This window comes from Coloeus monedula (genome assembly GCF_965178545.1).
Source record: "Coloeus monedula genome assembly, chromosome: 5".
NCBI lineage: Eukaryota > Metazoa > Chordata > Aves > Passeriformes > Corvidae > Coloeus > Coloeus monedula.
This window is the reverse complement of record NC_138785.1, coordinates 71394260-71417665: the sequence shown is the minus strand read 5'-3', so window position 1 is coordinate 71417665 and position 23406 is coordinate 71394260. Positions and strand designations below refer to the sequence as shown.

Below are 23406 nucleotides of genomic sequence, written 5' to 3'. Positions count from 1 at the left end.
TTCAGTATGTTCATGAGAAACACTCATTTTATACCTGTAAGTGTTGTGAATGCTTTGATGAACCTCCAGTGGTCACTTCATTTGTCAGAGGTGCTTATTTGGTTAAAAAGCTGTAAAAACAATGCATAAAGGTCCACACTGTGGAAGCCAACATTGCAGTCAAGTGTTGTCATCAGATGGAATCTTTTTCTTAAATATATAGACAAACAAAAACTTCTTTGCTTGTAACCAAACAACATTATGTAGTTCTCCTATTCCTCCGAGAGAGAGAGCTGGAAAATACTAAAAGGATGTTTTCAAGGAATGCTGAGGTATCTCAGGAAGCCCTGCATTTAACTCCTGTGGCTCCTAATGCACCCTTTAATCTAAAACCAGCCAGGAAGAGAAGGGCTACAGGTGCTTTGTAGTGAATAAGACATAAAACTCACAGAAATGCCAGACATCAATATCACCTCCACTAAGAGCTCTGACAAGAATTTCCACTAATTTTTGGCAGGGGCATAGCAAAGATTTAGTCAATATATTTCAGAGTTTAGATGCACGAATTACTGTTCATTGCATGTTGTAAGACATTCTGTACTTCTCTACCCCTCTTCTTTTTATAGTTGCCTGTATTGCATCAACTTTTTCACTGACAGAATTTTAACAGAATGCATGATATAAGACTTTGCTAATAGCTATGTATGACTCAGGAACATTATTATGCTTAAAATAATAGAATAGACTTTTCTGCAGAGCTTGTATTAAAGTAGATAAATTTTGACTTGTTTTATTTACATAGCCCTTTGCTAAGGGCTTTGATAGCTGAATGGAAAGAAAAAATTGTGTACTACCACCTTTTTCTCATTATTTTAGGTTAGGAGAAGGCATCCAGGAGCAATTTAAAAGCAGATTGCAATTTACAGCTGCACAGCACTTGGTGGTTAAATGAGGAGTTTGTAGTGGACCCTTTGCAAGTAGAAGTCTGTGAAGAAATTAGAATAAGTTTGAATTCTGGAGTAAACATTTCTGACCTTCTAAATGGAAACATCTGCAAGATTTTGCTTAAATGATGAGTGGGGAGATTCTCAGCTGGTGTAAATTAGTTTGGCTTCAGTAAGGCTGATGTTTTTATATCAGTTTACATCATTCACATTTCTTTCCTCAAAAATTCTATTTTTTGTAAGCATTTAAGTGTAACAGCATCAATTTTCTGTACCAACATTTTCTGAATAGAAATGTGCAGTTTCTTCTATGAAAACCCTGATGTTTTCCTCTTTGAGTCCTCTGAGTAAGCATTGCAAAGGAAAAGATGTTCTTTAACTACAACAAATACTCCGCCAGATTAAAATTCTAATACATATTGTTATAAAATCACCCCTCAAACAGGAAGGAATGAGGAGAAGCTTCACAGACATCCCATCACAGCTCCCAAGGACAGTAGGACAGACACCAGGATGAGAAGTAGACTTGCATGCTAACACTCCTTTCCCCTGCATTCCCAGCGACAGAGATCACATTACACACACACTGCCAGAGATTTCTCGAGGACATAGCAGAAAACCTCTTTCAGGTTATTAGTCTTGGCTCTTCCAGCTGCATTCCCTTGTTTCCCCCCATTATCAGCAAACTTCAGTTCCAAATTAGGGTGATGTTGCCGTATGTCTTTATCTGATTAGAGAAATCCAGATATAACTGGAGGGATTTTTGGTTTTCTTCATTAAGTTGTGATGTTTCTGTGACCCAGTTCCCCCAGCCTTTCCTCACATGGCAGCTTCCCAGTGCTTGGATCATCCTCTTGGCCCCTCTCTGGACCTCTATAGCCTGCCCACATCTCTTTTGCCTATTTGAAAATATTAAACAATGTTGAGCTCAATATTGACCCCTGAGGGACCTTACTTGTGACAGGCTTCCAGCTTGAAAAGGACCTGAGACTGTTAAGCTCCAATATTGAATCTGAATTATGGAGTGTGTTTCTTTCAGAGAGAGGGAAAAACGTGAATTATTTTCAGGACCTCAAAATATCCCATCCTGGGAGGACAGGAATGTCTTGTGCAGAAGCTTGTAAAAAGCACACCCTTATAATGCTGTATTTTTTAATTCTCTGGAAGAAAATCATGCAATTCACACATTTGTCCAAGATACAGTCTTCATCCTGATCCTTAGGAGGGCTGGGCAGCCACTGCAGTTATTACATAGGCAGTTTATCTCATGTAGCTTAGTATTCTTTTAAGAATTAATCATCAAGTACTTCAAGCTCCTCTCCACTGTCAGTGGAGAGAAGCAATCCCCTGTGATGATAAGTATTCTGTATTAAAATAAATACGCAAGACAGATGGGTGCTCTAAAAACGCCTGTCACTATATATTGCATATAGAAGGAGCTAAAATAACTAAATTTGATTCAGTATTTCAAGATGGTAAAATTAAATGGGATGGTCCTACCCTGAGTGCTATCACTGCTTTCTGGAATGGCAGAGTGTGCTACTTTATAATCTGACTTTAATTAAATGACACGACTCTTAAATGATGTGAGGATATTCTTGCCAGGGGGAAGAATTTCTCATAGCTGCATTGCTTTCTCCTCCTTCCAGAAAGACTCCCCAAACAATGCATGTATTTTATGCAATAAAAATCAATGAGATTTGGAAGTTACACGTGCCTTTTCACTTAGGAAAATCCCACCAGATGCCTTTTCTGAATTTTCAGTGCCCCAGTATGCTGTAAAACCCAGTCTTGGCTAGCAGCTAGAAAAGCAGGAATATGTCCTCACCACAGTGATGTTGGAAACCCTTGTTCAAAAATACACAGAATACAGAAATATTCAGTGTATCCTCTACAAATGGGAAAAAAAAAAAAAAACAAACCACCAAACCCAAAACATTGCTGCCTTCATTCTCAAGAGTGAAAAAGTTCTCCATTTTATGCAGCCTCTGATATCATTATAAGTATAAATTCTTCAGCCAGTTTTTTTTTTTTTTTTTGGAAGCTTAGATGCCAGTACATGGTTATGGGTAAATATCAATCAATAATAGCAGCTGCCACTTGGGAACCAGTATGATCAAACCTTAATCCTAACTGGTGTTTCAAATCCAACTGCTGTCACTGATAATGTTTCTGAAAATCTTTGGTTATTGCCAAAAGACAAGAAGTAGTTACAAAAGTGAATTATGCAAAACAAGAAAAATAATGGCCACAAACCAAAGTAAAATACTCCCCTACACACAAGTTTTCCCACTTTGGAGAGGATAAAAGAAGAAATTGCATGTGGCTGATATTAAACAAACCAATTAATTCACCAATTCACCACTTGAAAGCATTCAGATATTGTGGTGATGTGGCCTGCATAAAAAAACATACATAACCTATAACAAGAGAATCTTCAGCCATTAACGGGTACAGTTTTCATTATTTCTTTATTTTATTACATACTTAATTTTAATTATGTACAGACGTAGATAAAACTTGCTTGGATGCAGGCCAAGGATAAGATTTGCACACCTCAGGTACTGACACTATGTCCAGCTCATGGTTCATTTTAATTTTATTGACTTTATTTACTGTCTGAGGTTGCAAGGATGTGGCTTCCCCAGCTTCCTCCGTAGCTGTAATTATTCATGCTACCCTGGAACCAAACAGCCTCACTGGTCACAAGGTAATTAAACACTACTGAGAGCAATTGTTTTATTTAAGGACAACTTACTGTCTGTATCATACATTTATGAGCAGATTATTTAGTGAGTGGCGTTCTAGAACTGTGCAGTTGTGTGGAAGGGAAGGGGCTGTAACTCAGAGTTCTGCTGCAAAGGAGCCTCGTCCTGAACGAGCTGAGATCTCTGCATCCACAGCAGCGTGGGCAGCAGGGGAGGGGGAATTCTGCCCCTCCCAGGTGAGACTCCACCTGCAGAGCACCTGGAGCCAATCCACAGGAGGCACCAGGAGGATCAGAGGGATGCAGCAGCTCTGCTGGGAGGAAGGGCTGGGAGAATTGGGATTGCTCAGCCTGGAGAAGAGAAGGCTTTGGGGTGACCTCAGTGGGGCCTTCCAGTGCCTGAAGGGAACTTCCAGGAAATATGGAGAGAGGCTTTACAAGGGATGGATTGACAGGATGAGAGGGAATGGCCTCACACTGAAAGAGCAGGTTTAGATCAGATCTTAGGATGAAATTGTTCCCTGTGAAGGTGATGAGACTCTGGCACAGGTTGCCCAGAGAAGCTGTGGCTGCCCCTGGATCCCTGGAAGTGCCCAAGGCCAGGTTGGATGAGGCTTGGAGCAACCTGGAATAGTGGAGGGTGTCCCTGCCCGTGGTGGAATGGGATGGGCTTTAAGGTCCCTTCCCACCGAAACCATTCTGTGATTCCATGATTTCTGTCTTGTCCTTTCTCAGTGGTGACTCAGCCTTTCTTCTGTGCAACCACCTAAACAAAGCTATAGAAGGATATATATATTCTATATATTCTATGTTCTAGCCTTAATATACAGGCCTTACTACACAACCTTTTTTACCCCCTTCATGCGCAAAATTCTTTTTTTTTTTTTTTCTTCTCCTGAAGAAATAAATGAATTATTAAGAGGAAATGGGAGCATACAAATTTTTCATTCCACAGGAGGGGTTTCTATAGCAAAACTGAAGCTGGAAAACGGGTGATTACAGAACCACCAATGTAGTTACTTAGAATAAATTCTAAAACCAAAATAATTTATAGGAATAAAAATATGATAAAATCACTGGGCTGAGTACAGCAGTAATTCCTGTTTATACCACACTCCCAAGAGACTTCTTACTGTTCAATTTTTCCTTAAATTTGTTATTTTAAGATGTCTTTTTCAGCTCATCTGTAGAGGAATCACACAGATTTTGTAAAACTGGTTTTCCTGACCCATCTCCCTATAAAATCGCTAGAATTTTCAACTTCCAGTGAAATTTAGTCTCCACTTCTCCTAGAATATATTGTTTTGCTTTTTTTTGACCCAAAAGGAATCGTCTTCTGTCAGAAGGGGACTATGTATTGGTGTGTTTAAACCTAGATGTCTGCTTAAAAGCACTGATGCAGCCTATGCCTGTTGTTTAAAATATTTTTCCTTTTAGTACTAAGCTTCTCTTCATCACTTTTAAAAGGGCTATTGAACATTGGCATAGTTTTAAAGGAGTGATGTTGTCCAACATTTAAAATAAAATATTAGGACAGATATATTTTTGAGAAGCATTTTACGCCTTAATAAAACATTGTGATATTGAAGTTCTGAAAAAACTGTAAATAATGGAGCCCTCCACCTAGGAGATGATGAAAATATGAAAGTATATCAGTGTTTGGGAGCTTTTGGATCAATAGATAATCTTTCCAGCTGTCTCCTGGAGGTTAAATTACTTGAAACAGTAGTGAGGGTGTCTTGGATGTGGAACACATGATGTTTAAGGAGCTTGAGCTCTCCCGGATATTTTGGCTGACATCTAAAGCAGCAAACAGGGGAATGTCTGAAAATAGTGGTTTCAAAACATCTTACACAGATTATTGTTGTTAATATTGTTATTGTTAAATTGAAACCCTGAGCTTGTAAATTACAAACTTGAAAGGAAAACAGTGCTCTCTGAGATCACTCCTTTGGTTGGGATGCACATTGGGGGTTTGTCTGTGATATTATGTTGTAGGCCTGCAGTTGTCCCACTTCTTGTGTATTTCTTGGCACACCATGCCCTCCTTTTATAGGTTACCATTGTCAGCCTTGATCATCTGGCATTTTTCTAAAGTAATGTGCTCCAAGTAGTGGCTTTGCCTCTCTCACATCTCTAATTGATCCTAACTTTTCAATGCAAGGATATTCATTACAGTAACATCTGTCTTTCTAATAATAATTCTGGTAGTAGCAATTTCATCTGTTTCATATGCTGAAAGTGGAGCTCTGTTATTTCCTTAGTAGTGGTATCTGGAATTGTTAAAAACCAGCAACACAGTTCCAGTCTGGAGCATCTTCTTCCAAGGTTGACCATATTTCATCTAAAATGCACTGAGTCTCCGGGCTGATTGGCCTGACTGTCCTTGTCTTGGTTCTGTGATATTCTCTAGGGTTAGAAAAGTGTCCTGTTAAGTACCTCGTGCTGATCAAAAGAGTTTGGTAATGAGCAAATCGTGGGATGTAAATGTCCTTAATAGGTGTGATGCATATTTTGGGGATTTAATATTTTACTCTAACAGTTTAAACTGTAAAACGAAAAAAAAGGAAGGAGAGGAAAAGATCTTTGTAAAAAGGAAAACCAGTGCCATACCTTAGCAGAGATCCAAATGAATTTGAAGTTCCCTGTATAAATAAGTTCTAGCCTTAATATCATGCAGTTTTACCTGTGAAGCTTTTCAGACTTTGCTCAATATAAATGTCTGTATTCTGTCTTTATTGTTCAGGTAATATTGTTGACACTGGTTGGACTGTGGGCATTTTCTGTAGTAACAAAGCAGTCAGTAGCTTGATTTCTTCACTTACCAGACATGGATGTGTTGAGAAATGACACAGCATCTCACGTCAGGTGGCAAATCAGGCATAAAAACACTTGAATATTATATTCAGGGAGCTGGATCTGGTGTTGAGTGACCTGGGAGGGAACTGCAGCCTTGGGGTAGAAATGCAGTGGAAGACCCTCTCCTGAGCTGGGGGACTCTGCAGCCCCTGGTCAGGAGACTGTGGGAATTGGCTCATCCTGAACTGAGAATAAATCAAATGGGCAGGGAAAAGCTCTAAGAAAGTTAGAATGGAAGCAGCTCAGACTGAGAAAATTGTTTGAAAATATCTTGAGTACAAGCAGTATGCAAATGCTGTTAATGGTCACTAGAAATCAGGGACTTGATTAATATATTCTCCTGTAGCAAAGTTCTCCTCATTACACCATGAATAGATGTAATTCTGTCCATAGGAACTTGAATGCGGATATTTTGGCATTCAAGGAATTCTGTGCATTTCTCCTCCTTCTCCTTTTAACTCAATGCCAGCAGCAATTTTTACTTCCTTTTCATCCCAAAGTATCTTTCTTCCCTTTGCTGAAAAAGATTAACAGAGAAATGGCAAAAGGCTCAATACCAAGCTTTTTCATTTTTTCAGGAAATAAATAAATTCCTTTCTATCCCTTCTAGGAATGAAGGCCAAAAATTTATCACAGAGCAACAATAAAATAGGAGTATTTAAGGATTTAAATAAATAAACTTTAATAAACTTATATTTTCAGCACAGAGCAGATGGTGTTTGACAGACCTGCCTGAAGCTATGTAGCATCACATGCCATGCTAGTTATTTTCCAATAATGTGATTTACTAAACAAATTTCTTTGAAATCATACAATGAGGAAGGGGGTTTGTTTACAGATTAAAAGGGAGTAGCCATTTTATAAGTAACAGCTGAAGGACACTTAAAATTCCTGGATAAGTAAAAATGGTGCAGAATGTGACACTTCAGCCATATTTGTGTAAGTTAATAAAATACTGCCTTTGAGAGAGCTCAGCTGGATCTCTTGGTTTGGTTTTGTTTTCCAGCACAGACTGGTTTATTACTGCAGCCCTAGGCCCTAGGGTGTATCACTGTGTCCTGCAGCCATAGGGAGGAGGAGAGAAGATCCAGCAGGCAGGAATTGTGCAGCAAGATTGATTTATTTAATTATTTTACAAACTCTTTCATAGACTTTTTTCTTCATAGTCTAATTGGACAAGGATCAGCCACCCCTTGGGGTGATTGGCTAAAATCCTAAAACATCCATTGTCAAAATATTTTTCTACTATACCATAAACAAGACTTCTCAAGGCTGGAGGTGTTTGGTTGTTTACCTACTCTGCTGCCTCTTCTGTGAGAGAGAAAAGTCTCTCATGGACTTAGAAAATAGCAAGAAAATCCTTGCTAGCAGCATTTTTGTATCTACACTGGTTCATCCCATTTAGCATCTCAGGCAGCACGGAGGCACAATTTGGGCAGTTGCACACAGCAATGTGTTCTGGAGGGAGAAGGGCCCAGCCAGATGGATATTGACAGTTTGTGTTGTGTGGCCTAAGGGTCACAGAAGGGTTCCCAGTTGTTTTGTGTTTCACAACAGGATGTACCTTAAGGGCCACTGTTTATGTAAACACTGTTTATTTAAAACTGGAGTCAAAAAGTTACCGGACAGATCTGAAGAGAGGCTTAGGAGAGATGCTGGATTTAGGCTACCATGGGCCTACTCTCAGTGAGCGTTTCCTGCTACGAGACATACAAAATACCCAGATTAGGAACCTGAATTACAAACTTTGAGGTCAATCTCAAAATTTCTACTTTTATTTCCAATAACCAGGAGGCTTTTCCTCTAAATGGTACAGTTTATCAAATGCTTAATTTGTTTAGTGTTACTGTATCCCGTAGCTGACTGCCCTGGAAGGATTCCCAAGTTCCTGTTCAAGGACAACTTTCTGACCCCCTAAGTGAGTGCCAAGCATTAATTGCTTGACCTCACCATGTTGGTGGTGAATTCAAAATATATGTGCCCTGCATGAGATCAGTGAAAAGGAATTGTTTTGTTTGAGAGCAGTAAAATACCGTCCCTGTGTAGCCTTAAGTGCCATGGTGTTTGCTCTTTGATTATTCACAGTGCGTTAATACTTACAGGAATTTTGGTCTGTTTAGCAAATTATGCCCTGATTTTATTAAAAATAAGGAAAAAAAAGTGCCAAAAAAAGGTTATCTTTGTCCTAAAAAAAAAAAAAAAAGTTTTAACATGTTTTCTGTGATTATGGATCTTTCTGATCCACTCCATTAAGGCTTAAACAATGAGAAGGAAGAGAAGAATTTAAAGAATATTAAATAAATTGAATTATTTGACTGGAAAAATAAAGCATCCCAGAACACAAATGTCACCAAGGAAACTTGGTGCAGCGAGTGCACAGCACAGAGCTGGAATAATTTTCCTTTTTCCTAAGTTTTCTTAGGATACAACTCTGTAGTCTGACAAGCTAGCACCTGGCTGAACTGGCTCGTCTGTCAGTCCCTGTTGGACCATTCCAACAGTCAGGAGAGGCTTCCTGAACCACACTTATCTGCCTCAGCATTATTGTGAAATTTCATCTTGAAAAACAGGCTCGATTGTGTGCACATATGGCAGCTGCTGTCTTGAACAAAATACCAGGGACTGAATTCAGGACATCTAAAACTAAAAGCCTGTGCTGACATTGCTCAGGCTGAAGAGACGTGGTCCTTCAGCTGGGGACCACAAGAACTCAGTCAAAGGATGAACGCAAGAAAAGTGAGATAAAAATATCAGCGGGTGACACAGATGCCTCCTCCTGTGTGGTAGAAGATGCTTTCTCTCTGTTTTCTGGTGTCAATTTGTATGATTAATTCCAGAATTGGTAATGGATTCTTTTTAGAAAGCTAAGAGGTAAATTTATGTTTTGTATTAAATTCTGGTGGCACTTGATACTGTTATGTTTGAATTTCTAAATAAAAAAAGGGGATGGGTTATACAGATTTCTAAATAACCATAAAAGCTTTGGCCTCATGTCATAATTAGAATTACAGGCAATAACAGAAAGCAGGCATTCTCTGGAGCGAATGCCTAAAGCAATGACTGGAACAGAGGCCTCTTGCCAATGTAGGGTTGATAACTGTTCTGTACATGTGAGAGGATATCGTTGAAAGGGTATCTTTAATCCCCATCCCACCCCAAAAGTGACTTCTCAATAGCTCCCAGAAACGTGTGCTATTAGGCTCAGCTGGAGAGAGAAAATCGCTCTTAATCATATGCAAGGAACAATTCTAAATAGGAGCATTTGAAAACAGCCTTGGGAAGGAAAGAGTACTGCCAGGAAGAATGGAAGATCATTTTGATTCTTGATGAAAAGCTTTCAAACAGAGTTCAGTGTGCAAGAGATGTGACAAATCTTTAGAGAAGTAGTTTTCTCTTAAGAGAAAGGTAATACAGCTAACAAAGTCACTTAATGCTTTTTTGTGCCATTGAACCTAAAAACCGTATTTTTCCCCCATTGGTTATGAGCCACAAAAGGCTTTTTTCCCCCTTTTTAATCTTCGTGAGGAGTTTTGCTTTGAGACTTCCTGCAGGAAAATGTTTTAAGTGGAATTCTTCTTTATACTGAACCTAATGTCTGCCAATATGATTCCTGTTACAGGAGTAGGGACCATTTTCCTTCTGTCCTCAAGCTGTGTTGCTGCTTATTATCATGTTTAACATTCCCAGTGCCTGGCAGGATGGAGATTAGAAACTCTTAATATTCATTTTATAGTGAAAGGTCTTGCCAGATTTTTTTGAGTATTAGCTATAATATATGCACATAATTTATTGGTGGAAAAGTTCTGAACTCTCCAGTGAGTCACCTTAATCTTTGTTCTTATCACTTTAGGATTGTTTTAAAAGAATCTTCTGTGCCTCCTGTACATAAACACGTTAAAAACATTACTTTGGAAATAACAAGTCAATGGAAGCAAACAAAAAAAGCAGCAAAAATTGTCTTTGATGAATCCTTACTATTTTTTTTTTTAAAGTTTATATTACCTGGAGCATTTTTTTCTAACTCTAAAGTTTCGGTTTTTTCAACAGACTGGAAGGAAGGAGAAGGGGGACCCACTCAACATTGCCATTGACAAGATGACCAAGAAAACACGAGACCTTCGAAGACAGGTGAGCCATGCTTTTTAGAATGCTTCTTGATTTTCCAAGGAAATCATTGTTTTCCAGCTTCAGACTGGTTCTGCCACATGTGGAGGTATAAAGAATTGGCGTCCTCATTTAAATCTGCCCTACATTGCGCATGACATTAAGCAAAGTAGCAGCATTTCCTGAGACAAGAGAAAGGGAGAAAGAAATGCATTCCAAGTGTAACCCCCAATGGTCTTTCCATGTGGGAGGGGAGGCAGATTGTCCAGACCTTCCCTGCCTTGGCAGCCCAAAAACCCCAGTCATAAAAACACTGGCATATGTGCTTATTTGTGTTTTATTGGAATACTCTCACTGGAGTAACTGGAAAGATGAGCAGAATATGAAAAAGAAAAATTATAAGAGCAGAATATTTTCAAAGAGAACTTCTAAGGTACTGTATTAAATAAAGATCCTATGAAGATACAGAAAGTCATAACAAATAACAATTTTTCCAGAGAGGTGGATGCCCCATCCCTGTAAACACTCAAGGCCAGATTGGGTGGGTCTGAGCAACCTGGTCTCGTTGAGGATGGCCCTGCCCATGGCACAGGGAAGTGAACCAGATGACCTTTAAAGGCTCCTTCTAACTAAAACTATCCTATGATTTTATGAATAATTGCAAAACCTAGTTCAAGACACGAAGTTTGGCTTTCTTATATTACATTTATCATTGTGTTTTGTGATAAGAAAGAAAGTTTAATTTGAAAAGCTTGAGATGGAAAAGAAGTGAAAGAATATTGGCAACGAAAAGGGAGAGATCTGTAGGTTTCTCTTTGCACCTGCAAGTTAAGGCAGAACAGATTGCCTCTTTTGACCTCTTTTTTCTCCATTTGAGATGATCCCAGTTCTGCATTTTCTGTAAAATTAAATAATAATAATAACAATAATAGTAATAATAATAATACGAATGAAGATTCTACCTGGCCTCTGTGAAAATGATCCCAAATCCAGAAAACTGCCAAACCAAGTAAAGATTTAAATGTATCTCCAGATACCTCTTTGCAGCATGGTAGTTTCGGAAAGAGTGACCCCTGTAGGCATTTTGAAATTCGTGCTCTGCCCTGCTACCACTCAGCTCATTTCAGCTCTTCCTTCTCAGCCGTCAGCAGACGTGTTTGAAGATCATATTCTCAGAGCTTATTTTGCCAAATAACAGACCTATTGCAGTGGACTTACAGACAGTATGAATCACTGAGTCTCCTGTATAAAGCCTGGCGTCATATCTGCTGCTCAGCTAATGACAGAAGAAAGATCTCTGCTGTTCTGACCTCCAAATTTGTGGGATCCTCAGCTCTGCAGTGGAGCTGGGACCATGTGTTGCCTCCCACCTCTGTTCTTACTGCTTCAAGGAAGTAGCAGACTAACACATGAGTTAGTTCTGTGTGAGGCTCTCAGCAGTTGCCTGAATTACTCATCCCTAAAGCCAAATTTACTCTGAAACGTGATATAAAAATGGCACCTTTCTTAATAAGCTGTGTGCTTCTCATGTGTATTTACCCCCATGGAATGTTCAGTCTCAGAGAGGGTGGAACTCTGGATGTGGGTAAAGTGAAGCACAGATACTGTGTTTTCCTGCTTGGAGATGAAGCTTTTAATACAGTTTCTGATATTTATGAAAGTTAATCATGTATAATGTTTATTAAATTGTGGCAGTTGCTAGTAAACTAATCAAGATTAAATCATAATTGTGCTGGGTTTTGCACAAATGTAGAGGAAGATGGAGTCTGCTTTCAACAATGTGTGTTCTCACTGTAAATCATGATCCTTCAGAATCTTAATCAGTGTTCTGCTTCATCACATGAATAATCAGCAGTGTACCTGTGTGCATCTGCCCAGACCTGCCTGTGCACTCCCTGCTCAATTCCAGAGTGTGAGGGTGTCACTGAGAGCTTGGTGTAATGTTTGAGGAGAGAGGCCTGAAGATTCTGAGGAAATGAGCTGCAGTGGAGATTACAGAGTTCCACTGTTTCAGTCTTTCAATTTTGGGCTAAATCACTGCTGAGGCAACCAACTTTCAATATCATCATGCCTTTTGTTTTTAATGAATCCTTCTTAAATCTTGTTTTTCAGACTTTGGAAGTTTAATGTTAACCCCATAAAACTAGATAACCTGCAACAGATGTTTGGTGATGAAGAATACTTTTTTTTTTTTTTTCAGTTGGTAGTTAGGCTGCCTTGCAAGTCTTCAGAAATCACCCATCTAAGACTGATTTTTCCTTTTCTCCCCAGGTCACTTAGCTCTTTATTTCTGAGATTTGATTTCTTTATCTGCAGAACATGCAGACATGGGAAATGATTGTGGATGGAACACATGGTGCTAAAATTCCGCCTCACAATTCACAGTCACTTCAATATTTCTTTTTCTGGTGGAATTACATCTTTTAAAGTCATCATTTAAACTCTCCTGGGAATTGGGAAACTATTATGGAGATCTAATTATATGTCTTACTATAAACTGCCAGTAAAAACATCAACCTAAGTCAGACTGAAAAAGTTCTTGGAAGCAGACACATCTCACCAGCTCATGGTTTAATGCTGCCATTCCTCACTGGATTTTCATAGAATCACAGGATGCTTTGGGTTGGAAAGGACCTTAATATCTACCTCTATCCAACCCCCTGCCATGGGACACCTTCCACTAGCCCAGGTTGCTCCAAGCCCCATCCAGCCTGGCCTTGGGCATTTCCAGGGATCCAGGGGCAGCCACAGCTTCTCTGGGAAACCTGTGCCAGGGCCTCACCACCCTCACAGGGAAGAATTTTTGCCCAAAATATAACTCAGGTTCCTCAGTACATTTAAAACAAGGAGCTACTGGAGAAAGTCCAGCAGAGGCCACAAAGATAGTGAGGGGTCTGAAGCATCTCTCGTATGAGGAGAGACTGCAGGAGCTGGGCCAGTTTAATCTGGAAAAGAGAAGAATAAGAGGGATTTCATCAATACATACAAATATTTCCAAGGCAGAGGTCACAGAACGGTACCAGACTCTTTCCAGTGACGCCCAGCAACAGGACAAGGACAAATGGCCATTAATTAAAAGTTCCCTGAGGAAGAACTTCTTTGTGTTGAGGGTGGCAGAGCACTGGAATGGCTGCCCAGGGAGGTGGTGGAGTCTCTCTCTCTCTGGAGATATTCCAAACTCACCTGGACACATTCCTGTGTCACCTCTCCAGGTGCCCCTGCCTTGGCAAGGGGGTTGGACTGGATGACCTCCAGAGGTCCCTTCCAACCCTAAAAGTTCAGTGATTCTGTAACCCTGTCCTCTGCCAGTGTGAAGCCATTTCCCCCGTCCTGTCACTCCATACCCTTTCCAAAAGTCCCTCTCCAGATCTCTTGCAGCCCCTTTAGGCACTGGAAGGTGCTGGCAGATCTGGAAGCCTTCTCTTCTCTTGTTTTATTATATGATCTCCCACAAATGCCTTTCAGGTGTCTCTGGGGTTTGTCCTTGATACTGCTGATTTCATCTGAGCTCATTTGTAGGCTAAAAGCTGTAAGATAGTCACTCCCAAGATTTCTGAATTGGTTGGGTGAGTTCTCCCTCTTTCTGATGGGTTAGGATATTGATTGCTTCTTTTCAGTGTCTGCTTTTCCCAGTAGCCACTATCAGTATCAGGAATGGGGACACACTTTGGGGTACTCAGGATCAGGTTTGGCCATTTAGGCATGAACTAGTATTAATAATGACTCTGCTGTGGTGTCTTTCTACCAGGCACACACTCTGCAGAAGCCAAATTAAAAAAAAAAAAAAAAAATTACATATCCAGGTCATATTTGCCCTTTTTATACCTCTAATCAATTCTTTATGTATTATGCAGTAAGTACATCCTTTCACATGACCCTTATGTATATTTGATCAGTCATTTACATTCCCCTGTGCCAAGATGTGCTCTTGCAAATACCTTTGTAAGACACTTGGTGTCTTACACCTGTGGGCATGATTTTCATCAGTCTGTTATCAGCCACGTTCTCTAACATCCCTCCCTTCAATCTACAATTATTATATTATCTTTTAGTCACAGAATATCCTGAGTTGGAAGGTGCCCACAATGATCATTAAATTCTTGGTAGTACTCTTTCAGTAGCTGTATCAGGCTGCAAATCAAACTTTCAAAAGGTTAAATGTTGATGAGACAAATACCTCCTGTAATTAATTCATTCAAATTTGGTAAAACAAAGACCTTGGTGACAATGTTTTAATCATACTCAGTTTTTATCAACTCGATAGGTCCCTGAAAATACTTGCAAATCGTTGTCCTTTGTTTAATGTGGGTTACACCAGTTTGAACTAGATCCCAGGCTTCAGCATGTGCTTAGGCTTATTTGTCATCTCTCTCTGTTCCAGCCCTTGAGCAGCAGCGTGTCTCCATTTGCTCCTTATGTCACTCACTTCCACGTAGATTAAGTTGTATTGCTGTTTATGAATGCTATTTAGGGGAAAAAAAAATGTTTAGCACTTTGAAGCCTGCCAAAAATTGGTGTAGACTCTAGAAGGACTCTCAGAATAAAAACCATGAATATTAACTCATAGAATTAGAGTGACGGGACACCTAAAACTGAAAGAATGTGTTCTGTTGGAACAGATTTTATTGCAGCTAACCCATACAATGTCAATTGTATTATGGATAGACACTTATATAATGTGTTCAGTCTGTGGGCTTAAATCTCTCTACTCAAGTATAGGCATAGGTTGCTTCTTTACAGAATGTAAATGCTTTGAGGAAAACACAGGGCTTCCTCCAAAAGAGGAAATCTTGCCATCATCTTTTTGCAGCAAAGCTACTGTCTCACACAGACCAGATGACTTGCAAATGCTGTAGAGAGGACCAGCAGCACCTAGAAATTAAATCTTGGTGCTCTGAATCATGATTAACCAACTTATTTTTTGTTTATCCTCTCTTTACTATGTTCTGTGAGGACAAGCAAGACTTTTTGTCCGGTTTTAGAAGGATAATCTGAAGCACAGAAAACAAAATTGCTTTTGAAGGTGAAGCTGCCTCACTTGAGGTATTCTGTGTTGTACCAGCATTAGGAGGTACACAGCATCGGAATATTAAGATATTAGCCCAGGGGAAGCATAGTCTCAAAAAGCAAAACAAAATCTTCAGTGGAAAACAGTGAACCCAATTCTAATCAAACTTAATATACATTAAATAATAAACTCCTTTCACCTACCCAAAGCAAATGAAGAGCACACCCAAAGAAATAAAAAACTCCTACAGAGAGGGCAGAGGGAAGCAGTTATGGAAATTGGGTGGTGATATAAAGAAGTGGTTTTCCTTCAGTCACTCTTACAGTCACTGGAGTTCATCTCTGGAGGTTGACTTGGCGTTTCAAGAATGTATTTTGTATAAGCTCTTTGTATATAGGGAGTCATGAAAAATCTGCTTCCTACTTTAGGCACCCTAAAGGTAGGTTTGTGTGAGGAGTCCTTTGACTTTCCAGCGGTAGAGCCAGTCAATAGTGCAGCAATTGGTGCATTTCTGGGGGCGATGGGGAAGTGTGTTCTTCTCTGATGTACCCTTTGTTGCAAACAAGAGGACATTGGGTAGCATTATAGATCCTGAAGGGCACCTTTTTAAATTCAAGATCTGTATAATTTAAATAGGGAAAGAAAACAGAGAGAACAAAAGGGTCACAGACCTTCCCGAGCTCACATAACACTGTGAGAGTTTGTAAGAGAGTTGATGCAGTGTTCTGAAGATGCAAAACTTCGTGCAGGTGTGAAGTAGTAGCAGAACTTCCAAGCAGGTTGTAACTTCAAAATTTAGTCTTGCAGGAGTGTTTATTAAGATTTATTTTGCAAAGGCAGAGTTGAAGTGAGGTCACACACTTAAATAGATGATCCACAAGAGTCTGTGCTGTATTACCAAGGAAGAGTTTTTGGGAAAAAAGGGAAAGTGCAGTGTTATTGCTGAGATTGCCCCATTCTGTTGCATGAAAATGTATCTTGACACAATGCTGGCATTTTTTAAAGGGAGCCAGCCACGAATTAATCTAAACCTCTTTGAACTTAAGGCCACCTGTGGCATCAGCTTTTGCTTGTGAGAAACTCAGCCCCTTTACCTTGTTGCTTAATAGGTTTTATTTTCTCCTGCAGTGACTCCAAGTGCTCTTGAATATGGAAATCTGGAAGCTGCTTCCCAAAAGCAGTCTATCAGATGCTAATACAGATTTATTTCTATCATGTGCAAATGTTTATGCCTTGTATTCATTTAATATATGTGCACTGCATTTTCTAGGTTTGTAGTTCTTTTCTAGGTTTTACAGCTTGTACAAAGGTGTTAGTCAGGAGTTTGGTGTAATACTGGCTTAGAAGGCAGAGATAGCAATGCTCCACTTGGTAAAGTCCTCTACTCTTCCAGTTTCTGCTGAATTTATGGCCACAGGAGTAGGGACACTCTGAATGTCACCAATGTGGTCTGAAAGAGCTGTGAGCCCCTAGCATGCTGTTCAATACTTCAATTTTTTGTCTGCTCCCATTCAGTAGAAAACTGGTGTTATTTACTTCAGGAAAGGACTTCTAGAAACATTTTCAAAAATCTGAACTGAAAAATTAGGGAAAATGCACTGTTTGAATTACAATCAAGGATTTTGATTTGAACTTCTTTGAATGCACATGCCTTTGTGTCCCTCAAAACACACTTCTGGGTGTTTATCACTGTGACATTGAGGTTTTTATAGTGCTCTGAAGTGCTCCAGAGGAAATGGAGAGTGCTTTAATACTGCTGATTTACTCTTTCAGGTCTGCAGTAATTTCCTTACTGCCTAATTATAAGGCTTGGTTTAATTTACTCTACACATAATGTTTACTGATGCACATATGGTTCTATATTTCAGGAAAATATGCCCATATCAGGTAGTTTTGGGTAAGCCTGCAGTGTGTAACATTTTCATTAAACAAAGGAAACTTTGATCTGCAACATAATACTCATGATGGACTTTTTATTTTTTCTGGCAAAACCCACAGTGTAGTAACTACAGTTGCTTCTGCTTTTTGAAACAGGACTTGATTTTATCTTTTTTTTTTTTTTAAACTGAAGTTGTGAGCAGAGGTTGGCCTTTCAAAGTGCCTTGTGAAGAATTAGGAGGCAAAACTCAGTGACAGCTCTATTGCATTGGAAGAGATTACTGCACATAGTTTGTGTATTATTCCTCAAATAATGAGCCTTCATACAACCTCAGATATTTCAACAAATCTTTGTGTTTAGGAGATGCCTACCTCTGCAATCACTGCAGTGGAACAAGTCTGGAGTTTTTAAACCCTTCTTGATAAAAGACATTGTAAATGTGGGAGAAGCTCAATAGAAGTGTATAATGTTGCTACATTATAAATAAAAACCCCCATAAACCAGAGGAAAAAAAAAAAGACAAAAAACCCATCAGAAATGTATTTCAAGAGATTTCTGTTGATAATAGTTTTATATAAAGAAGCTTTCACTGTTCTGTAGTGTCAGCTCAAGAATGACCTATAGTCACATCAGCTAAAGGAACTTAGAGAAGCTTGGATTCATAACAACAGCTTCAAGTGATCATTATCAATAATGCAGTAGCATGAGGTAGGGTGTACTATAAACATGGAAGAAAACATAATCCTTTTCCAAAGACTTCTCTAATTCCATCTTCCTAATGGCTTTATGAGCAGTGGCAAAGTACATACAGTTTAATTGCCAAATGGGATTTCAACATTACATTTGTTTCTTAATTGACATTAATTTTGTTCACTAACTATTTCCAAGTGTTATGAAATATCTTTAATGTTATGTTCTACTTGTTATTAAGCAACCTGATATAAAAGATTTTGTTTCCAGTCCGTACTGTGTAAAAATTACTGCAAAGGAGAAGAAAACAAAGTATAAACAAAACGAGGAAAAAGACAACAAAACCCCCAACAAAACAAACCCAAGAACAAAACCCAGGCTGTGATCTTGCTGCTGTAAGGGCCTTTTGAAAGGTGTGGATGATAATTGATAGTATCAGATATCAGTCATCTCTGTCCATGGGGCAGGATCCGCTCGTGACTCCGAGTGACTCTTGGACAGGATGATGAGAAATCCATTTTTGCAGCACGCAATCAATTTTTAATCTTGTTTCAGCTATTGTCTGGCACTCCAACAGACAGCTCTACCCAAGAGCTGTCATCAGCTTCCACTGAGCTCAGTCTCTAGGTCTTGGAGAAGCTGATGCCAATATTTACTGGGCCAGGCTGTTCATGCAGCTGGGTTACGTGGGACTGCAAGTGTGACACGTGTGGCATTTATTGTATTAAACCTGTAATGCTTATTGGAACTGACTACTCATAGTGAGGATAACTTCATCAAGTATTTTCATAGAAAATTTCCTTCCCATCTTGACCAAATAGCTGTTTCATCTCCCCAAAACAGCTTTTTCCCTAATTAGTTTTCTTTATTTACTGTATTTGTTTTAAAAACCCCATAAAGTTCCAAAGCCACTTTACTTAATTTAAATATCATTTAAACAGGACCTGAGACAATATATGAAGCTGTACCATATGCTGTGATTCTTAATTTAATCTTTGGATTTTTAATCCATTGTCTCTCTTCTTCCTCATTGTCCTCTTCTTTGTCACACCTCTTTTACATCAGACCTTTTAGGTTTGCAGTTTTGGTGACATTTTTGACTCTTCACAATTCTCTTCAGTTTTCACAAGGTTATTTTTCAAAGTCTTATCCCTTTTTTTTCTCTGCTGGGGTCACCTCCTGTGGTCTTTCCCTTCTTTGTTCCTACACGTAATTTCCTGTTCTGCAATTTCATTCTTCCACATTCACTTCATCACAATTCTACCTTCTCAGGTCATACAGAACGCAAAAGTTAATCACTGTCTTTTCACTTCTGGGTTTTTTTGACTTTTGACTTCACTAATGCTTTTCACTGTTAGTTCAGTTCCTACCTGTATTTCTGTTTTTCCCACATTTTTGATTTTAATCTCTGTACTGTCCTCTACCTGTTAATGCCCTGTATAAATCTTTATTTTTAGAAATAATAAATATTTAGTAGAATCCCAGCACTACAATCAGAATTGGGTCTTTATTGTTCTATCTAGACATGAAAGACAGACTTCATACCCTGATAATCTTCACATGTTTGAGGGCTGTGTGTTTATCATTCCCCCAAACATACATTTTTTTTCTCTGCTTTTATGTAACTGCACTAATATTGTTAGCAAGCCTGAGGCTTCCTCTCACTGAAAAATGTTTTTTTGGAAAGGCAGTATAAAATTTTTCTGCCATGAAAATTGACAAACCACCCACCTTAGCCCCTCAACAAACCCCAACAAACAAACCAAAAAATTTAAATCAATGGAGATTAAGTACCTAAGCACTTGGTAACTGGGTTCTTCCATGCTTCGGGCCATGTACCATGTTGAGGAATCCTTTGTAGTGGCCTATGACTAGGAGGAATGTTTTTGTGTGTGTTTCTTATACTCTTTCAAATTTCTGGTCAAAAATTGTCACTTTAACTTGCTTTCTATTAGTAAATTCACCCCAAATCCTTTCCTAATTATGGCAGTTTTTCCTTAGAGAGAGGAAAGCTCACACATGGAAAAATATATTAAGAATTTCAAACTGAAAGAGAGCAGGTTTAGATTAGATTTTAGGTAGAAATTCTTCCCTGTGAGGGTGGGGAGGCCCTGGCACAGGGTGCCCAGAGAAGCTGTGGCTGCCCCTGGATCCCTGGAAGTGCCCAAGGCCAGGTTGGACGGGGCTCAGGGCAACCTGGGCTAGTGGAAGGTGTCCCTGCCCATGGCAGGGGGTTGGAACTGGATGGACTTTGTGGTCCAGGGTATTTCATGATTCTAATAAGTATTACCTGTCTTTGTAACAGCATTTCTTCCTGATTGTTTTATCTTAGGCTCAAATCTTACATATATGTATTTAATGTATTCCATAAATGTGTAGTTTGAGTGTCCAAGTGTGATACATGTTTTAAATGTTAATTTTTTTGCTGTTTCGTCTGCCAAGACATAATTGGTGGTGTTACTGTCCCCATCCCCCAAGTTACCATTCTTTGGTCACATCCTCGTGTGACACAGTCTGCAGAATTGACCGAGACTTTCTCTTTAGCACTGTTCTGCAGCAGCTTCTAATGGTCACTGCCGTATTCTCCAGAATTCAATTTCACAGCATAGTGGGGTGACACAGCTCAACTGCACTGGAGAAGGCTTTATTTTCATCCCTTTCAATCAAATTAATGCCTGTTTGGGAGCGCTCTGCAGGTGCAAACTGGAGCTGGGTTTCAACGCACGTTAAATGGAAAATGGGTGAATAAGGTGCTCCTTGGTAAACTTTTGTTACAGGCAGCTCTGTACTGCCAGGCTTTATAAAGTTTAACAATCTGTTGGAGTCATTAATCTCCTGCTGTGGCTTTACCTTCCAGTGTCAGGATTAGACATTTAATTCTCTACTAGACTGGAAGTAGCACTGAGACATTTTGGTTCTAAAATTGTTATATAGCCATGGAAAACATCATTTTGGTGGGCATTTAACCTCTTTGAGCTCAATTATGGCTGTGAACTGACAATGATAAAACAGCCCTAAATAGTGCTAAGAACAGTAGAACATGATGCTATCAAAACCAGCAACTTGACTGTGCACCATAAACTGACTAAACTGACTGAACTGGAAAGACATAAAATCTGCCTGTGGTACACCACTGATACTTTCAGAAATATTTGCAGGTCTTGATGTTTTCCTTCTATATTTTTTGTTGGTCTGGCAAATTTATTAATCTGTTAGCTTTATATTCATTAATAAAGTTTTTTCTCTGACAAAACGAATTAAGCAAGATCTTCATTTAACGTGCTTCCTCCTCTAATAAATGAAGTTTCATATAGTGGAATTCATGCTTTGAATTCACCTCTAAATTAAAAATCCAGTGGGGGGGAAAAAACCCTAAAGCATTGTCTTATGAGTAATAGTGTGTGTCATAATATTTGTATCAGAATGCAGCACAAATTAAGGCATCGCAAAGACATTCTTTAATGCAGGTGCATGAGCAAAGCTCTCGTGCTGGTTTTGGAATAAAACACGACGTGCTTTTGCAGCTTGCTTTATGACCATTCAAATTCAAGGCACATTCCCTTTTGATCTGACGTTACCTGGATGAAACTCAAATCTCTGGGTGCACAAGCCATCTCTTAGGCTGGACTTTGTTGCAGTATACACAGGAGCACACAAGATTCGTTTCCCAGTAGTTATTTACCTTGATGAATAGCCCTAATTGGATCAAATAGACTGGTAATGGTGAGCCAGTACTTTTAAATGTCTTGTCTTGTGCCATTAGTATTACCTTGTCATGTATCCATTTGAGCTCTTGGATGAATGTCTTGCCTTCATACTCCTGTCACATTTAACAAATGATTTTGTCAAGTTGCTCTTTATAGCTTGTGGTGAAGGATGGCAAAATTTGTGGTCTCCTGCATACATAAAACCCGTTAACTCTACCTTTCAACTTCAATGCAAGGGCGTCCTAAAACACAGATAGCAAATTCCTAAAGAAATTATCATGCCTGTTTACAAGAGGGGCCAGAAATATTCTACTGTCATCTATGATTAACACAGCAGAAGAAAAATTGAATGTATTAATTTTGTATTTATTAAACCTGTGACAGTCAGAATTCAGATTTTTTTTTCAGCTGCTGGAATTACCAACCTCAGAGGACAACACAGAGTTACCATTAGAAACAAGATACCCATTTTATGCATTCAATTTGATTCAGAGAGAACTCTACTGTATATTTACCATGGTAAACCCCAAATTGCTGGTTAGCTGATGCTCTTGCTGTCTTTTTTATTGATTTCTGGTATGTGGTTGTAAACAAACAAAAAAAAAGATATTTAATACTAATGAAAGTAAGCTGCTCACTTGAACATCCTGAGACTACTCTTACAATTCCATGGGGCATATTGTTATAACCCGATCTATAACACCACATTAGCTTATATTAAAAATCGAATTGCTTGTTCATTGAATAAATGGAAGCCTTTGGAACAGATCCCTCCTTATGGAAGGATGCAAACAGAAAAATGTCAGTGCTCATTTAGCATTTAAAGTAAGTTTTTTCCGTGCAGTGGACAGTAGGTTTTTACTGGCACATACAGAACTTGAGCAAGTGGATTTTTTTAAGGATTTTTCCCTGAGAATGAGATAGAAGCGACATGGGATTTTTAAAAGCTTTGTGTGTTCCTTTGGAAGTGCTACTATTTGGCCTTTTTTGGTACACAGTGGGCATCAGAGTCTAGGTATGGGTACAAAAATGAGGCATCTGACCTGGAGTTTGTGAGCAAGCACTGGGAAATGGACATCTGCAGAGGGGAATTATGCAAATTTATGATGCACCTTCTCTGGCAGTATTTCTCCCTTAATGCTGGCTATAGGTGAAACCCTTCATTTAATAAGGAATCACAGAATATCCTGAGTTGGAAGGGACCCACAGACATCACTGAGTCCAGCTCCTGGTTGTCCTGCACAGAACAACCCCAAGGATCTCACCCATGTGTCTGAATTTTTAAGTTAAAAAATTAATATAAATTTATATAAATACTGACTGGAAATCTGTCAGCCATAGAATGCAGGGAGCTGTGCTGGTGCACTATTCTCTGACACCATCTTAGAATATTTTCTCTTGTTTTTCTTGCAGTGTTTTGGTGTACTTGGAGCAATATTAGTATTTATATTGAGATGGTACCTATGAAAACTATTCATGGATCGGGGTCTCATTGTAGGAGATGCTGTGCAAACAGACCCAAAGCATGG

General features: G+C 39.1%; 1 protein-coding gene across 3 annotated transcripts in view; it reads left to right on the top strand.

Annotated features, from left to right (window-relative positions):
* CTNNA2 (catenin alpha 2) overlaps window positions 1-23406 on the top strand; it is a gene marked incomplete at both ends in the record, with an annotated part of 404326 nt that overhangs the window by 281041 nt on the left and 99879 nt on the right. For all 3 annotated transcript variants that reach the window (XM_082282376.1, XM_082282378.1, XM_082282377.1), the window contains one exon: window positions 10537-10617. In XM_082282376.1, the coding sequence (XP_082138502.1) occupies window positions 10537-10617 (81 nt within the window). The remainder of the gene's footprint in view (window positions 1-10536; window positions 10618-23406) is intronic.